This window comes from Muntiacus reevesi, chromosome X (genome assembly GCF_963930625.1).
Source record: "Muntiacus reevesi chromosome X, mMunRee1.1, whole genome shotgun sequence".
Classification (NCBI taxonomy): domain Eukaryota; kingdom Metazoa; phylum Chordata; class Mammalia; order Artiodactyla; family Cervidae; genus Muntiacus; species Muntiacus reevesi.
This window is the reverse complement of record NC_089271.1, coordinates 69,685,201-69,708,057: the sequence shown is the minus strand read 5'-3', so window position 1 is coordinate 69,708,057 and position 22,857 is coordinate 69,685,201. Positions and strand designations below refer to the sequence as shown.

Sequence of the window (22,857 nt, the reverse complement as noted above, 5' to 3'; positions counted from 1 at the left end):
AAACTATGTTCTTTTTTCTAGTTCTCTATTGTTATCTCATTAATTCACATATGAACAAATTACTGAACCTTATATGAGCCTTTAAAATTATGGTTGTTACAAGTAAGATTATATCTAATATAGAGGCTGTAATTAGGACACACTGATGATAAATATCAACTTGACAAGATATTATACAAATATCTCTAAACTGGGAAAATCCACTTTAAGGTACATACAATTAGCATTTCAGTCTCCTCCAAAGAACTTTAAAATGTTACTTAAGTAACACATAATGTAATTAGTTACTTAAGTAACTAATAATGTAATTTGATTATGTTCTTATGATCTTTATTAATATCTGAATATTAATATCCTGTGAAGTGTCATGTTTGCATTTTTCTTCCATGAAAAATCTTAATTTATGAGATAACATTGCAATGAAAGACTTTTAAGTTTACTCAAGAATAATTTTAATTTTATTTCTCTTTTTCAGAACCACCCGAAGATAATGGTGGGACAAACATTTCAAGTTACACTTTAGAAGTTAGGGAGAATTTGGATGGTAAGGCATCATGATTTTTTTAAGGTTTTATTCTGAAATAATTTTAGACTTACCTAGAAGCTGCAAAAATTGTATAGAGAATTCCCATGTGCAACCTTCACTTAGTTTCTCCTAATATTAATATTTTAATGCAATATCATAGAGCAATTATCAAAGCCAGGAAATTGCCACTGGTATAATACTATTAACTAAACCCTAGGACTTACTTGGATTTCTCCAGTTTTTGATAACAAATCATATTTACTAACTGATCTAGTATGATTTTATGGTTAATTCTATGGGGAATATAATTAATTACTGTAAATAGGTTGTTAGACAGTAGTTAACTTCCACAATGGTATATACATGAGATCAGATTTATAAGCTACCTATAAAAATTGGACAAATTTGCTTCTATCCCTTCAGTGAATTTCTGGAACATAATCTACAATGGACCCACAAGGGAATTTCTGTACAATCACCTGCAACCTGGTACTACATATAAATTAAGAGTCTTTTGCACTTCACCTATAGGCCATAGCCAGGTGAGAAAAGAGAGAAAGACAAGTTTTTAAATTGAGGATTGAAATGAACTGTATAATATTACTAAATGCTTTACAAAACTAAACTTGAATTCAGTAGCCATAAGGTACTTTGTATTTTTCTTAGCCTTCAGATATATTGACTGTTCAGACACCTAATCTTTCTCCTGCATCTTGCTGTCCTCCACCCTTGAATGGTAAAGTGCAGTCCAAAGAAACCAACATCCAATGCAGTAAGGCTTCTTCTGTGATTTTAATTACTGACCTAAATTTCCTGCTTTGTAACTTCTGATTTTTATAATAATATATTCAGTTGGCCAAAAAAATTCTTTGGTTTTAAGTAAAAATTAAAGACACATTTTTCATTTTTACCAAGAGCTTTATTGAACAACATGTTCACTGTTTTGTTCCACTGCCTTCTGCCATTTTTCAGGAAACTTCATAATTCCATCTTCCAAAACTTTCTTTTTGAGCGAAAGACTCTTCCAAGTGCCTTTTACAGTATTCTGGGGAATGACATATTTTCCATTAAAAGAATTTTACAAAAAATGAAATAAATGGAAATCTGAAGGTGAAATGTCTGGTAAATATAGCAGAAGAATTAGGACTTCCCAGACAAGCTGTAACTGTTTTTGCCTGGTCATCAAAGAAACGTGCAGTTTTGTGTTATACTGATGGAAGATTATATGTTTTCTGTTGATTAATTCTGGTGTTTTTCATCAAGTGTGGCTTTTAGTTGGTCTAATTGGGAGCAGTACTTATTGGAATTAATCGTTTGGCTTTCCAGAAGGAGCTCATAATACAGGACTCCCTTCCAATCCCATCATGTACACAACATCACCTTTGAATGAAGACTGGCTTTTGGTGTGGTTGGTGGTGGTTCATTTCACTTACCTTATGATCTCTTCCATTCCACATTATTGTACAGTATCCACTTTTCATCACCCATCACAATCTCTTTTTAAAACGGAATGTTTTTATTATGTTTAAATACAAAATCATATGAGGAATTATGATCAAGAAGATTTTTTTCCACTTAATTTTTGTGGACCCCAAACATCAAAGCGATTAACATAACCAAGCTTTATGTGAATGATTTTCAACACTTGATTTGGATATTTGGAGTATGTCAGCTATCTCCTACATGGTATAACATTGATTGTTCTCTTAATGTTTCAATTTGATCCCTATCAATTTCAGCTGGTCTACCAACTGTGGAGCATCATCGAGGAAGAAATCTCAAGCAAGAAACTTCACAAACCACATTTGATACAATCAGCCACAGCATCTTCTCCATATACTTCACAAATCTTTTTCGGTGTTTTTACCTTTTTGGAAATAATAAATCATAATATGCTGAAATGTTACTTTTTTTCTTCCATCTTCAACACTAAAATAGCTACAAAAACTCACCAATTTCATTGTCTTTTTAAATGCATGCTGATATGATAGCTGTTACAATACAAGCTTACAAAATTGTTTTCAATGAAGTTAAAGGCAACTAAACTCCACTAGAGTCATCTTACAGAAAATAAATGAGCATTTTGGCCAACTCAATATTAAATCTACTAAAACAGAATAAATGGTTTTCTTTTAGTGCAAAATCAAATAATGTCTGGAAAGTTATTTCTTGGTAACTAAAATCAGAAAAAAATTTAAATGTCTGGGAATTAAAAAGCTAACTAACACAAATTGGTATAATTTGAGCTTTTTGTTACTTTAGCATAAAATAACTATTATAACATATCTTCTTAAATTATATTGTGTTTTTAAGTACCATCCTTAAAATTTGCAGTTTTTAAGTTAATTTTGCATATTTTTCAGATAGTATGAAGTTGCTAAATAACACAGGAAGCCTAGTCTGGCACTCTGTGATGACCCAGAGAGATGGGATGAGGGGAAAGGAGGGAGGGGAGAGAGCAGGAAGGTATATATATGTGTGTGTATACATATATATATATATATGTATACACACACATATATATATATGTGTGTGTGCATGCATAATTATGCTGAAGCCTGTCATGCTGCAGTCCATGGGATTGTAAAGAGTTGGACATGACTTGGCAACTGAAAAACATATAACTATGACTTATTTGCATTGTTATATGGCAGAAATCAACACAAAATTATTTTTCATCAATTAAAAAAGAAAAATAAAAAAATTGTATATTTTTATAGACAATTCTCCTACAAAAGGAAACTCTGAAGTACTTATAAATGTCAAAAAGGCAAATGGTAACCAAGATGATGCACAAGGGCACTCTGGCTCAGAAGTGAGATGCACAGTGAGTAAATTCATTCCTAGAGAATTCAGTTTCTGGTTAAAAGCAACAAATAAATCTGGGAAAACTAAATTGTTCAGCTGACCATTTGTTGTTCATTTCACTTTGGATGAAAACATGCTTCTACTTCTTATCAAGGTGGGGAGTGAAGATGCCTGTACAATCATTTGTATGTCAGCTTATTTATTTCTTTGTGTTTATTTGCAGTCTGGATCTCATTTAGTGACATGTGAAACTGCTCCAGTCCCAAGCCCTCCTACTCAATGTGGTATACCTGTGCTAACCTGCAAGAGTCCAACCTGTGTTGTTGTTAGTTGGGAAGTACGTTATCAGTTTATTAATTTTGGTGATATGAAAGCACAGCAATTGGTTTAGAAATTTCTTTTAAAGTCTATAACTCCCTAAGGAGTCAGAGTCTAGATTAGGGTTCCATAAATTTTGGACCATGGTTTTAGAACACACCTAAGACCTGTTGCTAGTGCTGTTAGAAAGGCTAAGGCTATGGTAATCCTGCTTTCCAAATCTTATATTTTTGAAGGGTAATAAATTTAGAAAACCAAAGAGACAATCAATATGCAACCAACTGAATTTTTTAAACTAAAATAAGAGATAATAAAATTAAATCTATAGTTTTTTTAAAGTTTCATTAGGAAACATCTGATAGTTTGTTTGCATATAACCACGGTATGACACATAAGAAATGTGACTGTGAAGTAATGAAGATTTTTTTTAAATTTACATCCATTTGAATATCTTCCCCTTCAAACTAATCAAACTCAAAAAGAATTTGCCTACGTATCTTTGATTTTTTTCTTCCCTTTTTCTCAAATTCTAGCAGAGAAGTTTTAACTTTAACAAAAAACCTTTAGTCTGATAATAATAAATGATTACCTATAATGAAAGCGAATGTAAAAATATAGAGAAAATATATATATATATATAGAGAGAGAGATGAATCACTTTACTGTACACCTGAAATGAACACATTTTAAATCAACTATATTACAATAAAAATTTTTAAATATAATAAAAAGTGATTGATCTGTTCACACCATTGTATAAAAGCCAGAGAGTATTGGGCTTTGTGTTTGATCCCACTAGTATGTTGGATTATCCAATCCTTTCTCTTAATTTTATTTGAGCCATTTAATGTTAATTTTAGTGTTCAACATTATGTTTATTTCTGTAGTTGTCTATATTTCATTCCATTTAATAGATTATAGGCTTTGACCCTGAAAGGATCATATTGTTACTTTCCATAGTATTGAGTATAGTGAATCCTTGTAGAAAGAGATAAATTTTTTGTTTTTGTTGCATTTTTCAGATTCCTGTATGTAATGTTGCTGAAATCACTGGTTACAGACTAGAATGGGGACAAACTGAAGATTCGATGCACTTGATTTACACTGGCCCTTGTCTGAGCTATGAAGTTAAAGGTCTCATTCCCGCCACTACATATTTTTGCAGAGTTCAGGTAATCCTAACAGTTCTTCCAATGTAAAGAAAGTATTAAGCTATGCTATTCACATTCATAATATACCATTTCCAGTGTAAAAACCAAAAAGAAGTCACAGACTTCCAGATCTTAAATATTTTTTTTTCATGATTTCACAGTGGACTTTATTGGGAAAAGTTAGTGTAAAAAAATTCAAATTCATAAAATTTAAATAAAGTAAAATTATACCTTGTAGTTATAGTAATCACTATAGTAATCACAAATAAGGTAAGTCTAAATTACTACCTAAGCAAACACTATTTTGTCAGGCTTCTCTCCAGAGCCCAAGGCAGGAAGCACTGCAATTATTAGAAATGAACCCAATGATGAATTTGCATTTGAAGCTGAAGGAAGGTAAAAAAGCATGTTCTGATTATGGCATCACAACATTCTAGCCTGAAAAAAGCAACTTTATTAATGTCCCACAGCAGAGTACATTAGTAATTGTAACCATGCGTTAAAACCCTCCTTTCATGTTATAAAGAGAGTAATCCATTTTCTTTAAGATACATTGTTTTAATTAGTTTTGTGTGATCTGTCCCTCTAAAGACCTGTCTGGGAATGTTCCTTTCTCCAGGACCTCCTAAGACGCCCAGGATGCTTGCTCCGGGTCGTCTTTGGTCATTTACTACCAGCCAAGTGGCCAGAAGTGGGGGAAGCCCCTCCTTGAACCAAGGTGCAGGCAGATACCCTCTCCCAAACCTACTGCTGCCACCACTAGGAGGACAGGCATCTCAACTTGGTCAACAGTGTTACTAACATGTTCATATGGGAGTCTCTTTGGTTATGGAATTTTTACTTTTAATTATTTAGGAGTATAAAAAATATAGCTAGATACATGCTCCTGAATTCTATGACTTAAACACAAGTACATCCTTGCAAAATTCACCAGGTTGGCCAGGTCTCAAGAATCTATTTCCCTATGGAATCTAACATCAGTTTTCTATTTAGCAAATACACAAGAGTAAAGAACAGTGAGGGATCTTTAGGAGGGCCGGGGGCAGCCTTAGATGCTGTCCATAGCTTTGAACTCACTGAGGGCCTGCACGGGGTTCACATGCTTCTTCTGAGATGCCCTTTTAATCTTGGTCTGCGTCTCATCCTGTTTCTCTCTCTTCACCAAGGGCTTTTTCTCAGGCGCCTTCATCTCCCACGACACAGCAGGGAGGTTGAGGGACGCCATCCCCTGGGGCTTCTGGTATTTGGTGGAGGCCACGTACGATGCCTTCACTGTCTGCACCACTGCATTCATCAAGTTCTTTTGCAGCCAGATCTAAAATATTCATCATATCCAGCAACGACATTCTGGGTTCCTTTACCTTGCTTTTAAAGCCTCACATAATCTGGCACCTACTTTCTCTTTTTAAATTTATTTATTTTTTAATTGAAGGATAATTGCTTTACAGAATTTTGTTGCTTTCTTTCAAACACCAACATGATGGCACCTATTTTCTATTCCAACTTGATCTGACATTATTTTCTCTTCAGTTCTATATTTCCCAAATTTCCCTGAACTAACACTCACTTGAAATGCTTTTATAAAACACTGAATTCTGCACCTCCACTCAGACCTACTGAATCAAATTTTCTAATCCAGAGATCTACTAATCTGTATATTATAGAAGCACCCAAAGTGATAATTATCATTAATTAGGAAAAACTGCGTAAACCATACCAAACAAACAAGTCTACTGCCACCCCAAGTATGTTTTGTACATTTGTTCATACTGGTTGTCTTCTATCTTGTTCCATAAAGCCAAGCTTCTGCACGAATGCTTCCCTGAATACCTTAGGTGGAAGTGATCCCTTCATCTTCTACTAGAATTAGAAAATTCATAACTTGAAGGTTTGGGGAAGCAGCCTACATTTAGAGTTACCTGATATGTTGTCCATATAGTGTTAAGCCATCAAATTCTAGGAACCCTAATACTGGCGCCTGAGCTGCATGTTCCAGATTGCCTTTCATAACTGGAAGTTGGAGGGTTTTTTAAGTTTTTTTTTAAGAAAAGAATCCTTTGTAATATTTTTGGATACCCCTATTTTTGTACTAGAAAAATGCTCTCACAATATATATTTATTAGACAGCCACCACAATAGTTCAAAGAATAGGGGAGTTAATGAACATTAAGTTTGCTGTAGTGGGTCAGACATTAATGGTGAGACATTAAATAATTTAAAAGATATTAGAGAGGTAAAAAATCAATGGACTAGCTTCTAGTCAAGACAGAGTACCCCCATAATTCCCAGGTCTTCCCTCTTACAACCAAAAAATCCTGAGCATAATGCAACAAGCAAACATAGGAAAACTCTGAATGGTGGAAAGAAAGAAAAATGTGGAAGGAAAAAAATCCTGGCGGACTCACAACTTGAATAACACAGTGGTGAGCCCCTAGACTTCCTTAACATCTCCCATATAGCCCAAAAAGGGTGTGAGAGAAGTCTCCAACTCAAAATTTCCAAAAGGGACAAACTGAACAAAAACTCCAAGAAAAGCCTGTTCCACCCCAGCCCCAGCAAAATGACTGGCAATAAGGTAGCCTAACAAAAGAAAATATTGTTGGCAATACCCACTTTACCCCCACGCAAACATCAACAGAAAAATTACACATATCCCTGTCCTTCCCCACCCATGAAATTTCAACAGGCCAAGTAGGAAGCTGACTATCCAATTTATCCCAGAAGCAAGCAACATGCTCTAATTTCCATAGCCAGAGGTATCAGGTTTGGCAGGGCCAAGCAGGTAATTAATCTCCCATCCTCTGCCTGGCAGAATCAGGCAGTACTCTGCTTCCATTCCCCTGCTAACTGGTGTCAGTATGGCCAAGCAGGGAGCTTCCAGTCTTCCATACCTCTCTCATGGAAGCAGGCAGCAGCTCTCTAATTCCGTTGTAAGGGTAGTGTTGGCAAGCTCAGCCTCCACCCCCACCCAGCAGCAACATACTGAACAAAGTGGTATGATTCAAGCTAGTTAGCTCTCTACTTTCCTCCTGCTCCTGTATCAGTGAGACCCAGAGTGAAGCTGAACTTACATGTCCACATACCAGCACTGAGACTGAAAGACAATATGGGAAGCAGAGCTAGTCAGCACTCAGACCCACCCGCCTTCACCTGCTGTCAGTAGGGTCCAGTGGAGAGCTCAGTCTCCATATCTTCTCAGCCATTAGAGAGGGATCTAGGTGTTGAGAAAGCTAAGCTACCCCATTCTCTTCCCTTGGTGTCATTAAGACCCAGCTGGGAGCTGAGTTTACACTTCCACCCTGAATAAATAGAGGTGTTAGTCTTGCACTTCCCTTCTCTGTGGTATCAGCATAACCCAGTGAGGAGTTGAGCTTATACCCACACTCAGAGACAGCGATGCAGTATAAATAGTTGCCCTACTTTTTCTGGAAAGAAATCAAAGGGGCCTAGACAAAAGCTGAACTTCCACCCTACTCAACATTTGCACTATACCTCTGGAGGGATACAGTCTACTAAATTCAGTTCAATTCAGTCACTCAGTCATGTCTGACTCTGCAACCCCATGGACTGCAGCACGCCAGGCTTCCCTGTCCATCACCAACTCCTGGAGTTTACTCAAACTTATGTCCATTGGGTTGGTGATGCCATCCAACCATCTCATCCTCTGTTGTCCCCTTCTCCTCCCGCTTTCAATCTTTCTGAGCATCAGGGTCTTTTCCAATGAGTCAGTTCCTCACATCAGGTGGCCAAAGTATTAGAGTTTCAGCTTTCAGCATCAGTCCCTCCAATGAATAGTCAGGACTGATTTCCTTTAGAATTGACAGGTTTGATCTCCTTGCAGTCCAAGGGACTCTCAAGAGTATTCTCCAACACCACAGTTCAAGAGCATCAATTCTTCAGCACTCAGCTTTCTTTCTAGTCCAACTCTCACATCCATACATGACTACTGGAAAAACCATAGCTTTTGACTAGATGGACCTTTGCTGGTAATGTTATTGCTTTTTAATATGCTGTCTATGGTGGTCATAGCTTTTCTTCTTTTAATTTCATGGCTGCAGTCACCATCTGTTTTTTGTTGTTTTTTTTTTAAACAGTCTACTAAAATATGATTAAATAAGATCCAGGTCTCATAGTATAATGTTCAAAATGTCCAGAACAAATAATCATTTGTCATAACAAGAACCAGGAAAATCACAACTTCAATGGCAAAAAAACACAACAGGCTCTGTGAAGTAAGTCAGAGGTTTGAGTTATCTGAAAAGGACTTAAGCAGCCATCAAAAAATATTCTGACCAGTAATTGTGAGTTATCCTGAAACAAATGAAAAAATATTAAAAATCTAAACAAAGAAATAGAAGTCATAGAAGAAAACCAAATGGAAATTACAGAACTTGACAATACAATAACAAAATAAAAGCTTGATTGGATGGGTTTAATAGTAGAGTGGAGATGACGAAAGATATAGTCAGTGAACTCGAGCACAGATAATAGAATTTACCCACTCTGAACACCAGGAAGGATTTAGAAAAAAAGAAAAAATTAATGATTTCAGAGATATATGAAATAACAAAATACTAATGTTCATATCATTAAACCCCAGCAGGAGAGAAGAGGAAGAGTAAGAATGAAAAATTATTCAAAAAACAATAAAAAGCATTCTAATTTGGGAAAAACATAATCCAAAAGATTTTAAAAGCTGGACAAATCCAAGATAATATAAACCTGAATAAACCCACTAAGTCACATCTTAACTAAATTCTGGAGACAAAAAAGAAAGGAAAATATCTTAAAAGTATCCAGAGAGAAATGGTACACTACTTATAGGTGAACATCAATCCAGATGACAAAAGATACCTCATCTGAAACCATCAACTGACCAAAAATATGTTTGACAAAATCCAACAACCATTCATGCTTTTTTTTTCACATTTTATTTTATCAGTTGGAGGCTAATTACTTCACAACATTTCAGTGGGTTTTGTCACACATTGACATGAATCAGCCATAGAGTTACATGTATCCCCCATCCCGATCCCCCCTCCCACCTCTCTCTCCACCCAATTCCTCTGGGTCTTCCCAGTGCACCAGGCCCGAGCACTTGTCTCATGCATCCCACCTGAGCTGGTGATCTGTTTCTCTATAGATAATATACATGCTGTTCTTTTGAAACATCCCACCCTCACCTTCTCCCACAGAGTTCAAAAGTCTGTTCTGTACTTCTGTGTCTCTTTTTCTGTTTTGCATATAGGGTTATCATTACCATCTTTCTAAATTCCATATATATGTGTTAGTATGCTGTAATGTTCTTTATCTTTCTGGCTTACTTCACTCTGTATAATGGGCTCCAGTTTCATCCATCTCATTAGAATTGATTCAAATGAATTCTTTTTAACGGCTGAGTAATATTCCATGGTGTATATGTACCACAGCTTCCTTATCCATTCGTCTGCTGGTGGACATCTAGGTTGCTTCCATGTCCTGGCTATTATAAACAGTGCTGTGGTGAACATTGGGGAGCACGTGTCTCTTTCAGATCTGGTTTCCTTGGTGTGTATGCCCAGAAGTGGTATTGCTGGGTCATATGGCAGTTCTATTTCCAGTTTTTTTAAGAAATCTCCACACTGTTTTCCATAGTGGCTGTACTAGTTTGCATTCCCACCAACAGTGTAAGAGGGTGCCCTTTTCTCCACACCCTCTCCAGCATTTATTGCTTGCACACTTTTGGATAGCAGCCATCCTGACTGGCGTGTAATGGTACCTCATTGTGGTTTTGATTTGCATTTCTCTGATAATGAGTGATGTTGAGCATCTTTTCATGTGTTTGTGAGCCATCTGTATGTCTTCTTTGGAGAAATGTCTGTTTAGTTCTTTGGCTCATTTTTTGATTGGGTCATTTATTTTTCTGGAATTGAGCTGCAGGAGTTGCTTGTATATTTTTGAGATTAATCCTTTGTCTGTTTCTTCATTTGCTATTATTTTCTCCCAATCTGAGGACTGTCTTTTCACCTTACTTATAGTTTCCTTTGTTGTGCAAAAGCTTTTAAGTTTCATTAGGTCCCATTTGTTTATTTTTGCTTTTATTTCCAATATTCTGAGAGGTGGGTCGTAGAGGATCTTGCTGTGATTTATGTCGGAGAGTGTTTTGCCTATGTTCTCCTCTAGGAGTTTTATAGTTTCTGGTCTTACATTTAGATCTTTAATCCATTTTGAGTTTATTTTTGTGTATGATTTTAAATCTCAAAATTAGGAATGGATGGGGGCTTCCTCAACTTGATAAAGACCATCTACAAAAACTTATAGCTAACATAGTTAATGGTGAAAGGTGATTCCCCTAAGATTAAGAACAAGACAAAGATGTTCTCACCACTCTTACCCAACATAAAATCAGAAATTTTCAGACACTGAAATAAGGTGAGTAAAGAAAATAAAAGGCATACATGCTATAAAGGAATAAATAAAACCATCACATTCTGCAGATAACATGTTTATCTACACAGACCATACCAAGGAATTTACCAAAAAAATCTTGTAGAACCAGTATGTGAAGTAAGCAAGGTCTTCATGACACAAGATCAATACCCCCAAATCAATCACATTTCTATATACTAACAACAAATATGTAAAAACAGAAATTTAAAGCACAATAATGTTTACAATAACTCTAGAGAAAATGAAACATGTAGGTAGAATTCAAACAAAACATGTACTGTACATATGTGCTGAACTTTACAAAATGCTAATTAATCAAAGACCTAAATAACTAGAGAGACATATTGTGTTAAAAAATTGGAATACATGTTTAATGTTTAATTTCCCCAAAATGATTTATAGGTTTAGTACAAATCCTATCAAAATCTAAGCAAAATTATTAATAGATATATGCAATCTCATTCTAAAATTTATGTGGAAATTCATAGCATCTAAAATAGATCAATCAACCTTGAAAAACAAAACTAAGGTGGAAGAAACCACTCTATCTAATGTTAAAAATTTACTGTATGGATATAGTAATAAAGACAGTGTAGTATTAGTGAAGGGACAGACACATAAGTCAATGGAACAGAATAGAGAACCGAGAAATCAACCTACACAAATATGCCCAACTGATTTTTGGCAAGATGCAAATAAGTTAAGAATGCCCTTTTCAACAAATTATGCTGGACAAATTGAATATATAGCCAAAAAACAAAAATCTCTCACCTTATATTTATAAAAACTAACTCAGAATGGACCATAGAAAACTGAAAAATAAAACACAAAACTTTTAGAAAAAAATACAGGAGGAAATCTTCAGGATTTCCTGAAGCTAGGAAAAGAGTTCTCAAATTTGATATCAAAAGCACAAGCCATAAAATGAAAATTTGATAGATTTGAGCTCCTTAAACTTAAAAGCTTACTCTCCATAATCCCCTGTGGAGAGGAAAAGAAAGCTATGGTACAGGCTGGGAGAGAATCTTTACAAAACACATATCCAGCAAAGGAGCAATATCTAGAATATATAAAGAACTCTCAAAACTCAACAGTTTTAAACCCAAACGACCTAGTTAGAAAATACAATTCACAGAAAAGAATATGCAGATGGTAAATGAGCACATGAAAAGATTTTCAACATCATTAGCCATTAGGGAAATGCACGATGAAATATCATGACCCACCTATCAGAATGGTTGAAATAATAGTAAAATAAACAAATAAATAAAAATGGTGATAACACTAAATGCTGGCAAAGACGTGGAGAAACTGAATTACTCATACATTTCTGATGGGAATTACATCCACTCTGTAAAAGAGTAAGGCAGTTTCTCACAAAACTAAACATACACTTAACTATATTCCAACATTCTTGGGCACTTAGACAAATAAAAACATATATCCACAATAAAAACCTGTACATGGATGTTCATAGCACTTTTACTTGTACATGGATGTTCATAGCACTTTTATTTGTAAGGACCAAAAATTAGAAACAGGTCAGATGTCGTTCAACAGGTAAATGATTAAAGTAACTGTACTACATCCATACCATGGCTAACTATTTGAAAATAAAAGGAATCAAACTATTGATGCACACAACAGCTTTGATGGATCACAGAATTATGCTGACTAAAAATACATATCTGAAAAATTCACATACTGCTTTATTCTATTTACATTTTTATAAATAATATTTTTGAAAAAAAACATAATTATAGTTATGAAGAACAAATTACTGGTTGTCAGGGATTAGAAAAAAGGGGGAGGGAGAAAAAATCACTGAGGCTATAAAAGGGTAAATTGTGATGGAATTTCTATCCTAACTGGATTGGTGATTACATGAAGCTACACATGTGATATAATGTAATAGAAATAAATATACACACAAATGAGCACATGTAAAGTTGGTGAAATTTGAGTAACATCGATGGAATGTATTAATGTTAATTTCCTGATTATAATATTGTACTATAGTTATGCAAAATATTACCTTTGGGGAAAGTGGGTGAAGGATACACTAGAATCTACAATGATCTCAAAATAAAAAATTTTACAAAGTTGGTGAAACTTGATGAATAGATGTGAATTTTGGGCTACCACCACCAGAGATAGAAACTACAAGTTGAAGAAAAGGAAGAAAGTTTGATGGGATAAATGAGTTCGGTTTGGGTATGTTTTTCCTGAACTGTCCATATTAGCACTCTCCATTTACCTTACCAGTTTTAGACTCTTCACCTTCTTAAATATGCAACCTACAGACTTCTGTGTATATGTCAGCATCTTAGAACCATTTGTTTCATATTGCAATATATAAATGTATCAAATCAATGTTATACACCTTAAACTTACACAATGTTATGTGTCAATTATATCTAAAATTTTTATTCCGTATTGTTAGAATTGGAGTTTAAGAAAGTTTATTTTAATTTGTATATACGCAGAAAGGAAAAAACTAATCACCTGTGATTCCCACTCCCAACGTTCTCTCTTCTTCCTCTTAAGAGAGTTCCATGAAAATTGTAAAGAAGGGCAAGATGGCATGCATTCTTGCAAATGTGATGTCACTTAGGCAAGGCCTGGTTTCTTGGGTATGAGAGGATCTAACATGTGAAAATAAAGCCACAAGCAAAATCCAAACCACATACACACAAGAAAATTTGTTTCTATGCAACAAAATGGTTTATGTACAAAAACCAAGTAATAATGAATCTCTAACAGAATATACTTTTTCAGGCTGTAAATATAGTTGGAGTTGGAATATTTGGAGAAACTGGAGTAGTAACCACACCAGCAACTATACCAGCAGTAGTAACAGTGTTACAAGAATTTGAAAACAAAGTTCCTGCCAAATTGGCATCATCTTGCATTGCTATTCAATGGGAGGAACCAGATTGCCATGGTTCTGCAATCACTGGCTATAACATTGAATATGGAGACAGAAAAATTTTGACTGTTAATAGAGTAACAGAATGTCTTCTGAAAAATCTACAGCCTGATACCACATACAAGTAAGTCACTTATATCTTACTTAGGTAGATGGAAAGCTTTTTGAGACTTTTGAGCAGTTCTACATTTGTAGGTTTATACAATCTATGGGAAATAGATGGGGAGACAGTGGAAACAGTGTCAGACTTTATTTTTGGGGGCTCCAAAATCACTGCAGATGGTGACTGCAGCCATGAAATTAAAAGACGCTTACTCCTTGGAAGGAAAGTTATGATCAACCTAGATAGCATATTAAAAAGTAGAGACATTACTTTGCCAACAAAGGTCCATCTGGTCAAGGCTATGGTTTTCCCAGTGGTCATATATGGATGTGAGAGTTGAACTATGAAGAAAGCTGAGTGCCGAAAAATTGATGCTTTTGAACTATGGTGTTGGAGAAGACTCTTGAGAGTCCCTTGGACTGCAAGGCGATCCAACCAGTCCATCTTAAAGGAGTTCAGTCCTGGGTGTTCATTGGAAGGACTGATGCTGAAGCTGAAAGTCCAATACTTTGGCCACCTCATGTGAAGAGTTGACTCATTGGAAAAGACCCTGATGCTGGGAGGGATTGGGGGCAGGAGGAGAAGGGGATGACAGAGGATGAGATGGCTGGATGGCATCACCGACTCGATGGGCATGAGTTTGAGTAAACTCCGGGAGTTGGTGATGGACAGGGAGGCCTGGCGTGCTGCGATTCATGGGATCGCAAAGAGTTGGACACGACTGAGCGACTGAACTGAACTGAACTAAACAACCTAAACAACATTTTCTTTGAAACAGATTTCTATTGTTTTAGAAAAATTGGGCATTACTAAGAGTCAGTTTCTCCTCCTCATTAAGAATTGTCGATAGTGACTATGCAAATTCAAGATTTTTGTCTCAGAAATTTGTCTCTAATAATTAGTATAATATGATAGTTTATATCCTACATGGAGTTACTAGGGTTTAACTTAAACGTAGAAATGCATTTTCTTTTCTAGTCTAAATTAATACAGTTTATTTTTTTCCTCACCACTAGAATCAGAATTCAAGCTATCAATCATTATGGACTAAGCCCTTTTAGCCAACCAATAAGAACCAAAACCAAGCCACTGCCACCTGAGCCTCCACGACTTGACTGTGTGGTCTATGGGCACCAGAGCCTCAAACTGAAATGGGGTAACTCTTCAAGCAAAAGATTACTTTCTAACCTTACAAGCTATAATTTATTAATGGGAGATCAATCTGACAGGTAAACTACTTTTTACTATTTAGCATGTATTATAATAAAAATATTTTAAAATTTCCTATTTTAATTCATAATCCAAAGTGGTTTCAATGAACTAATAGATGTTAAAGCAGCCAATTAACATGCTAGCAATACTTTCTTAAATTCTTACTGATAATTCAGCTCTCCATTTTTTCCTCTTTCAAAACATTTCTTCCCTTATACAACAGATATTATTACTATGGAATATAGAGTTACCAGAGAAATATGAAAGCCTGCACCTTCACATTGTGATATTTACAATTTGATTTTTTTCTTTTGTGTTTTACCTTTATGGCTTCAAGTTTATTTATTTAGGGCTTATTATAGTTTTAAAAACAGTTTTAAGTCAGTCATATAGAGTTATTTGTACCTGTAGGACAGTTGATTAATAATATTGCTTCCTTCCATCTCGATTCCCACTTCCAGATTTTCTATTATTTATCATGGACCTTGTCAGAGTCACAAGGTACAAAGATTGAGTGAATACACGCAATATAAATTTAAAATCCAAGCAAGTAATGAAGCTGGTGAGGGGCCACTGTCTGATATCTATACTTTCACTACAACCAAAACCCCACCAGCCACACTTAAAGGTCAGTATTATAAGCCATGTTAATGAAGACTATGTTAATTTGAGTTCCAGTAGCTCATATATAAAATTCCACAGTAAGGTTTATTTTAAATATTCAAAAATAGAACACCAAAATTACTTAATTACAAATTAAAAGGGCAAGATAAAATTTAATGATGTCCCAGAATCATGATTTTTTTATATTTTAATTTTATTGGAGTATAGTTGATTTTTAAAATGTTGTGTTAGTTTCAGGTGTAATGCAAAGTGATTCAGCTATACATATACGTATATCCACACTTTTTTTAGATTCTTTTCTCACATCTTTATCCATTCCTCTCTTGATGGGCTTTTACATTACTTCCATGCCCTGGCTGCTGTAAATAGCACTGATATGAACATTGGGGTGCATGTATCTTTTCAAATTATGGTTTTCTCCAGATATATGCCCAGGAGTGGGATTGCTGGAACATATGGTAGCTGTATTTTTAGTTTTTAAAGGAACCTCCATACTGTTCTCCATAGCGGATGTACCAATTTACATCCCCACCAACAGTGTAGGAGGGTTCCCTTTTCTCCACACTCTCTCCAACATTTGTTTGTACACTTTTTGGTGATGGCCATTCTGACTGGTGTGAGATGATACCTCATTGTAATTTTGATTTGCATTTCTCTAATAAATAGTGATGTTGAGGATCTTTTCATGTGCTTTTTGATCATCTGTATGTTTTCTTTAGAGAAATGTGTATTTAGATATTCTGCCCATTATTTAATTGGGTTGTTTGGTTTTTTTGGAAATTGAGCTGCATGAGCTGCTTGTATATTTTGGAGATTAAGTCCTTGTTGGATGCTTTGTTTGCAAATATTTTCTCCCATTCTGTGGGTAGTCTTTTCATATTGACAGGTTTCCTTTGCTGTGTAAAATCTTTTGAGTTTAATGAGGTCCCATTTGCTTATTTTTGTTTTTATTTTCATTATTATAGGAGATGGATTGAAAAATATATTGCTGCCATTTGCATCCAAGAGATTCTGCCTATATTTTCCTCGAAGAGCTTTATAATATCTAGTCTTATATTTAGATCTTTAATCCATTTTTAGTTTTGTGTGTGTGTGTGTATAGTATTAGAGGATTTCTAATTTCATTCTTTTACATGCAACTGTTCAGTTTTTCCAACACCACTTATTGAAGAGATTGTCTTTTCTCCATTATATATTCTTACCTCCTTTGTCATAGATTAGGTGACCATAGGAGTATGGGTTTGTCTCTGGACTTTCTATCCTGTTCCATTGATCTCTATTTGTTTTTGTGCCTGTACCATACTATTTTGATTACTGTTGCTCTGTAGCATAATCTGAAGTCAGGGAGCCTGATTCTTCCAGCTCTATTTTTCTTTCTCAAGCTTGTTTTGGCTATTCAGGGTCTTTTGCATTTCCATACAAGTTGTAAATTTTTTTCTTCTAATTCTGTGGAAAATGCTATTTTAATCTGATCAAGGCTGCATTGAATCTATAAATTACTTTGGGCAGTATAGTCATTTTCATAATATTGATTCTTCAAATCCAAGAATGTGGTATATTTCTCCATCTGTTTGTGTCATCTTTGATTTTTTTCAAATCAAAATTTGATTTTTTTATTTTATAGTTTTCAGAGTACAGGTGTTATGTCTCCTTAAGTAGGTATTTTATTTTTGTTGCAAGAGTGAATGGGATTGCTTCCTTAATTTCTCTTTCTGATCTTTCATTGTTAGTGTATAGAAATACAAGAGATTTCTGTGTATTAATTTTGGGTTTTTTTTTTCAGTCTTTGGGAATTTTTTTACTCAGCATAATTCTTTGGAAACTCATTCAGCTGGGTGTGTATATAGCAGTAATTTGTTTCTTTTTGCAGCTGAGCAGTATTCCATGATATAGAATAGCCACAATTTTTTTAAACACGCACCCAAAGAAAGATACCTGGTTGTTTCCAGTTATTAGCTATTATGAATAAAGCTTCTATAAATATTCATTTATAGGTTTTTGTCTGAGCACAAGTTTTTATTTCTCTGGGATAAATGCCTAGGAATGCAATTGCTGGAAGTTGCATATTTAATTTTTTAAGAAACTGCCAAATTGTTTTCAAGGAGGCTGTGCCAATTTATTATACATTCCCACCAGCGATGTATGAGCAAGCCAGTCTCTCCATTTTCTCATCAGCATTTGGTGTTGTCATTATTTTTTATTTAGTCATCCTGATAAGTGTGTATTGGTATTAAATTGTGATTTTAATTTGACTTCCCCTCATGGCTAACAATGTTGAACATCTTTTCATGTGCTTACTTACAGTCTGGGTAACTTCTTAGTTGATATGTCTTCATAATTTCTCCCATTTTCCAATTGGATTTTTTGTTTACTATTGAGTTTTGAGAGCACTTACATTCTAGATGTTAGTCCTTTATTGAATATGTGGCTTACTAATATTTTCTCTCACTTTGTAGTTTTTCATTCTCTTCACAGGGTCTTTTAAGACTTTGATTTTGATGAAGTTGTTTTTCTTTATTGTGTCTTTGGTGTCAAGTCGAAATTCTTTACTAAACCCTAAATCCTGTAGAATTTTTCCCAGGTTGTTTTGCTTTGTTGTTTCCTCAAGGTTTCATAGGTATAGGTTATACATTTAAATCCATGAGCTAGTTAGTTTTTGAGTTAGTTTTTTAAATTATTTATTTATTTATTTATTTTAATTGGAGGCTAAACACTTTACAATATTGTAGTGGTTTTTGCCATACATTGACATGAATCAGCCATAGTGTACATGTGTTCCCCATCCTGAACACCCCCTCCCCATCCCATCCCTCTGGGTCATCCCAGTGCACCAGCCCTGAGCACCCTGTCTCAAGCCTCGAACCTGGACTGGCGAACTGTTTCACATATGATAATATACATGCTTCAATGCGATTCTCTAAGATCATCCCACCCTCACCTTCTCCCACAGAGTCCAGAAGATGGTTCTATACATCTCTGTCTTTTATGCTGTCTCACATATAAAGTTATCATTACCATCTTTCTAAATTCCATATATATGCATTAGTATACTGTATTGGTGTTTTTCTTTCTGGCTTATTTCACTCGGTATAATAGGCTCCAGTTTCTTAAGAAATCTCCACACTGTTTTCCATAGTGGCTGTATTAGTTTGCATTCCCACCAACAGTGTAAGAGGGTTCCCTTTTCTCCTCACCCTCTCCAGCATTTATTGCTTGTACACTTTTGGATAGCAGTCATCCTGACTGGCGTGTAATGGTACCTCATTGTGGTTTTGATTTGCATTTCTCTGATAATGAGTGATGTTGAGCATCTTTTCATGTGTTTGTTAACCATCTGTATGTCTTCTTTGGAGAAATGTCTGTTTAGTTCTTTGGCCCATTTTTTGACTGGGTCATTTATTTTTCTGGAATTGAGCTGCAGGAGTTGCTTGTATATTTTTGAGATTAATTCTTTGTTGCTTCATTTGCTATTATTTTCTCCCATTCTGAAGGCTGTCTTTTCACTTTGCTTATACCTTCCTTCATTGTGCAAAAGCCTTTAAGTTTCATTAGGTCCCATATGTTTATTTTTATTTTTATTTCTGTTACTCTGGGAGGTGGGTCATGGAGAAGCCTGCTGTGATTTAGGTCAGAGATTGTTTTGCCTATGTTTTCCTCTAGGAGTTTTATAGTTTCTGGTCTTACATTTAGATCATTAATCCATTTTGAGTTTTTCTTCTGTATGGTGTTAGAAAGTGTTCTAGTTTCATTCTTTTACAAGTGCCTGACAAGTTTTCCCAGCACCATTTGTTAAAGAGATTATCTTTTCTCCATTGTATATTTTTGCCTCCTTTGTCAAAGATAAGGTGTCCATAGGTGTATAGATTTTTCTCTGGGCTTTCTATTTTGTTCCATTGATCTATATTTCTGTCTTTGTGCCAGTACCATACTGTCTTGATGACTGTGGCTTTGTAGTAGAGCTTGAAGTCAGGCAGGTTGATTCCTCCAGTTCCATTCTTCTTTCTCAAGATTGCTTTGGCTATTCGAGGTTTTTTGTATTTCCATACAAATTGTGAAACTATTTGTTCTAATTTTGTGAAGAATACCGTTGGTAGCTTGATAGGGATTGCACTGAATCTCTAGAATGCTTTGGGTAGTATAGTCATTTTGACAATATTGATTCTTCCAATCCATGAAGACAGCATATTTCTCCATCTGTTTGTGTCCTCTTTGATTTCTTTCATCAGTGTTTCATAGTTTTCTATGTATAGGTCTTTGGTTTCTTTAGATATATATACTCCTAAGTATTTTATTCTTTTTGTTGCAATGGTGAATGGTATCGTTTCTTTAATTTCTCTTTCTGTTTTCTCATTGTTAGTGTATAGGAATGCAAGGGATTTATGTGTGTTAATTTTATATCCTGCAACTTTACTATATTCATTGACTAGCTCTAGTAATATTCTGGTAGAGTCCTTAGGGTTTTCTATGTAGAGGATCATGTCATCTGCAAACAGTGAGAGTTTCACTTCTTTTCCTATCTGGATTCCTTTTATTTCTTTTTCTGCTCTGACTGCTGTGGCCAAAACTTCCAACACTATGTTGAATAGTAGTGGTGAGAGTGGGCACCTTTGTCTTGTTCCTGATTTTAGGGGAAATGCTTTCAGTTTTTCACCATTGAGGGTAATGCTTGCTGTGGGTTTGTCATATACAGCTTTTATTATGTTGAGGTATGTTCCTTCTATTCCTGCTTTCTGGAGAGTTTTAATCATAAAAGGATGTTGAATTTTGTCAAAGGCTTTCTCTGCATCTATTGAGATAATCATATGATTTTTATCTTTCAATTTGTTAATGTGGTGTATTCCATTGATTGATTTGCAGATATTACAGAATCCTTGCATTTCTGGGATAAAGCCCACTTGGTCATGATGTATGATTTTTTAAATATGTTGTTGGATTCTGTTTGCTAGAATTTTGTTAAGGATTTTTTGCATCTATGTTCATCAGTGATATTGGCCTGTAGTTTTCTTTTCTTTTCTTTTCTTTTTGGCATCTTTGTCTGGTTTTGGAATTAGGGTGATGGTGGCCTCATAGAATGAGTTTGGAAGTTTACCTTCTGCAATTTTCTGGAAGAGTTTGAGTAAGATAGGTGTCAGCTCTTCTCTAAATTTTTGGTAGAATTCAGCTGTGAAGCCACCTGGTCCTGGGCTTTTGTTTGCTGGAAGATTTCTGATTACAGTTTCGATTTCCTTGCTTGTGATGGGTCTGTTAAGATCTTCTATTTCTTCCTGGTTCAGATTTGGAAAGTTATACTTTTTAAGAATTTGTCCATTTCTTCCAAGTTGTCCATTTTATTGGCATAGAGCTGCTGGTAGTAGTCTCTTATGATCATTAGTATTTCAGTGTTGTCTGTTGTGATCTCTCCATTTTCATTTCTAATTTTATTAATTTGATTTTTCTCCCTTTGTTTCTTAATGAGTCTTGCTAACGGTTTCTCAATTTTGTTTATTTTTTTCAAAAAACAAGCTTTTAGCTTTGCTGATTTTTGCTATGGTCTCTTTAGTTTCTTTTGCATTTATTTCTGCCCTAATTTTTAAGATTTCTTTCCTTCTACTATCCCTGGGGTTCTTCATTTCTTCCTTTTCCAGTTGCTTTAGGTGTAGGTTTAGGTTATTTACTTGACTTTTTCTTTGTTTCTTGAGGTAAGCCTGTATTGCTATGAACCTTCCCCTTAGCACTGCTTTTACAGTGTCCCATAGGTTTTGGGTTGTTGTGTTTTCATTTCCATTCATTTCTATGCATACTTTGATTTCTTTTTTGATTTCTTCTATGACTTGTTGGTTATGAAGAAGTGTGCTGTTTAGCCTCCATATGTTGGAATTTTTAAATGTTTTTTTCTTGTAATTGTCCTCTAATCTTCCTGCATTGTGGTCAAAAAAGATGATTGGAATTATTTCAATTTTTTTGAATATACCAAAGCTAGATTTATGGCCCAGGATGTGATCTATCTTGGAGAAGGTTCCGTGTGCACTTGAGAAAAGGTGAAATTCATTGTTTTGGGGAGAAATGTCCTGTGAATATCAATTAGATGTAGCTGGTCCATTGTGTCATTTAAAGTTTATGTTTCCTTGTTAATTTTCTGGTTAGTTGATCTATCCATAGGTGTGAGTGGGGTATTAAAGTCTCCCACTATTATTGTGTTATTGTTAATTTCCACTTTCATACTTGTTAGCATTTGCCTTACATATTGTGGTGCTCCTATGTTGGGTGCATATATATTTATAATTGTTATATCTTCTTCTTGGATTGATCTTTGATCGTTATGTAGTGTCCTTCTTTGTCTCTTTCCACAGCCTTTATTTTAAATTCTACTTTATCTGATATGAGCTACTCCTGATTTTTTTTTGTCTCCATTTGCATGAAATATCTTTTTCCAGCCCTTCACTTTCAGTCTGTATGTGTTGCTTGTTTTGAGGTGGGCCTCTTATAGACAGCATATATAGGGGTCTTGTTTTTGTATCCATTCAGCCAGTCTTTGTCTTTTGGTTGGGGCATTCAACCCATTTACATTTAAGGTAATTATTGATAAGTATGGTCCCGTTGCCATTTACTTTGTTGTTTGGGGTTTGAGTTTATACACCTTTTTGTGTTTCCTGTCTAGAGAAGATCCTTTAGTATTTGTTGAAGAACTGGTTTGGTGGTGCTGAAATCTCTGAGCTTTTGCTTATCTGTAAAGCTTTTGATTTCTCCTTCATGTTTGAATGAGATCCTTGCTGGGTAC

General features: G+C 35.1%; 1 protein-coding gene across 1 annotated transcript in view; it reads left to right on the top strand.

Annotated features, from left to right (window-relative positions):
- Positions 1-22,857, top strand: part of LOC136154528 (fibronectin type III domain containing protein 3C1-like) — a 54,253-nt gene that overhangs the window by 21,204 nt on the left and 10,192 nt on the right. Inside the window, exons 16-24 of the mRNA XM_065916783.1 lie at positions 476-544; positions 950-1,068; positions 1,193-1,298; positions 3,247-3,353; positions 3,558-3,671; positions 4,675-4,824; positions 14,011-14,285; positions 15,281-15,493; positions 15,938-16,104. Coding sequence (XP_065772855.1) covers positions 476-544; positions 950-1,068; positions 1,193-1,298; positions 3,247-3,353; positions 3,558-3,671; positions 4,675-4,824; positions 14,011-14,285; positions 15,281-15,493; positions 15,938-16,104 — 1,320 coding nt within the window. The remainder of the gene's footprint in view (positions 1-475; positions 545-949; positions 1,069-1,192; positions 1,299-3,246; positions 3,354-3,557; positions 3,672-4,674; positions 4,825-14,010; positions 14,286-15,280; positions 15,494-15,937; positions 16,105-22,857) is intronic.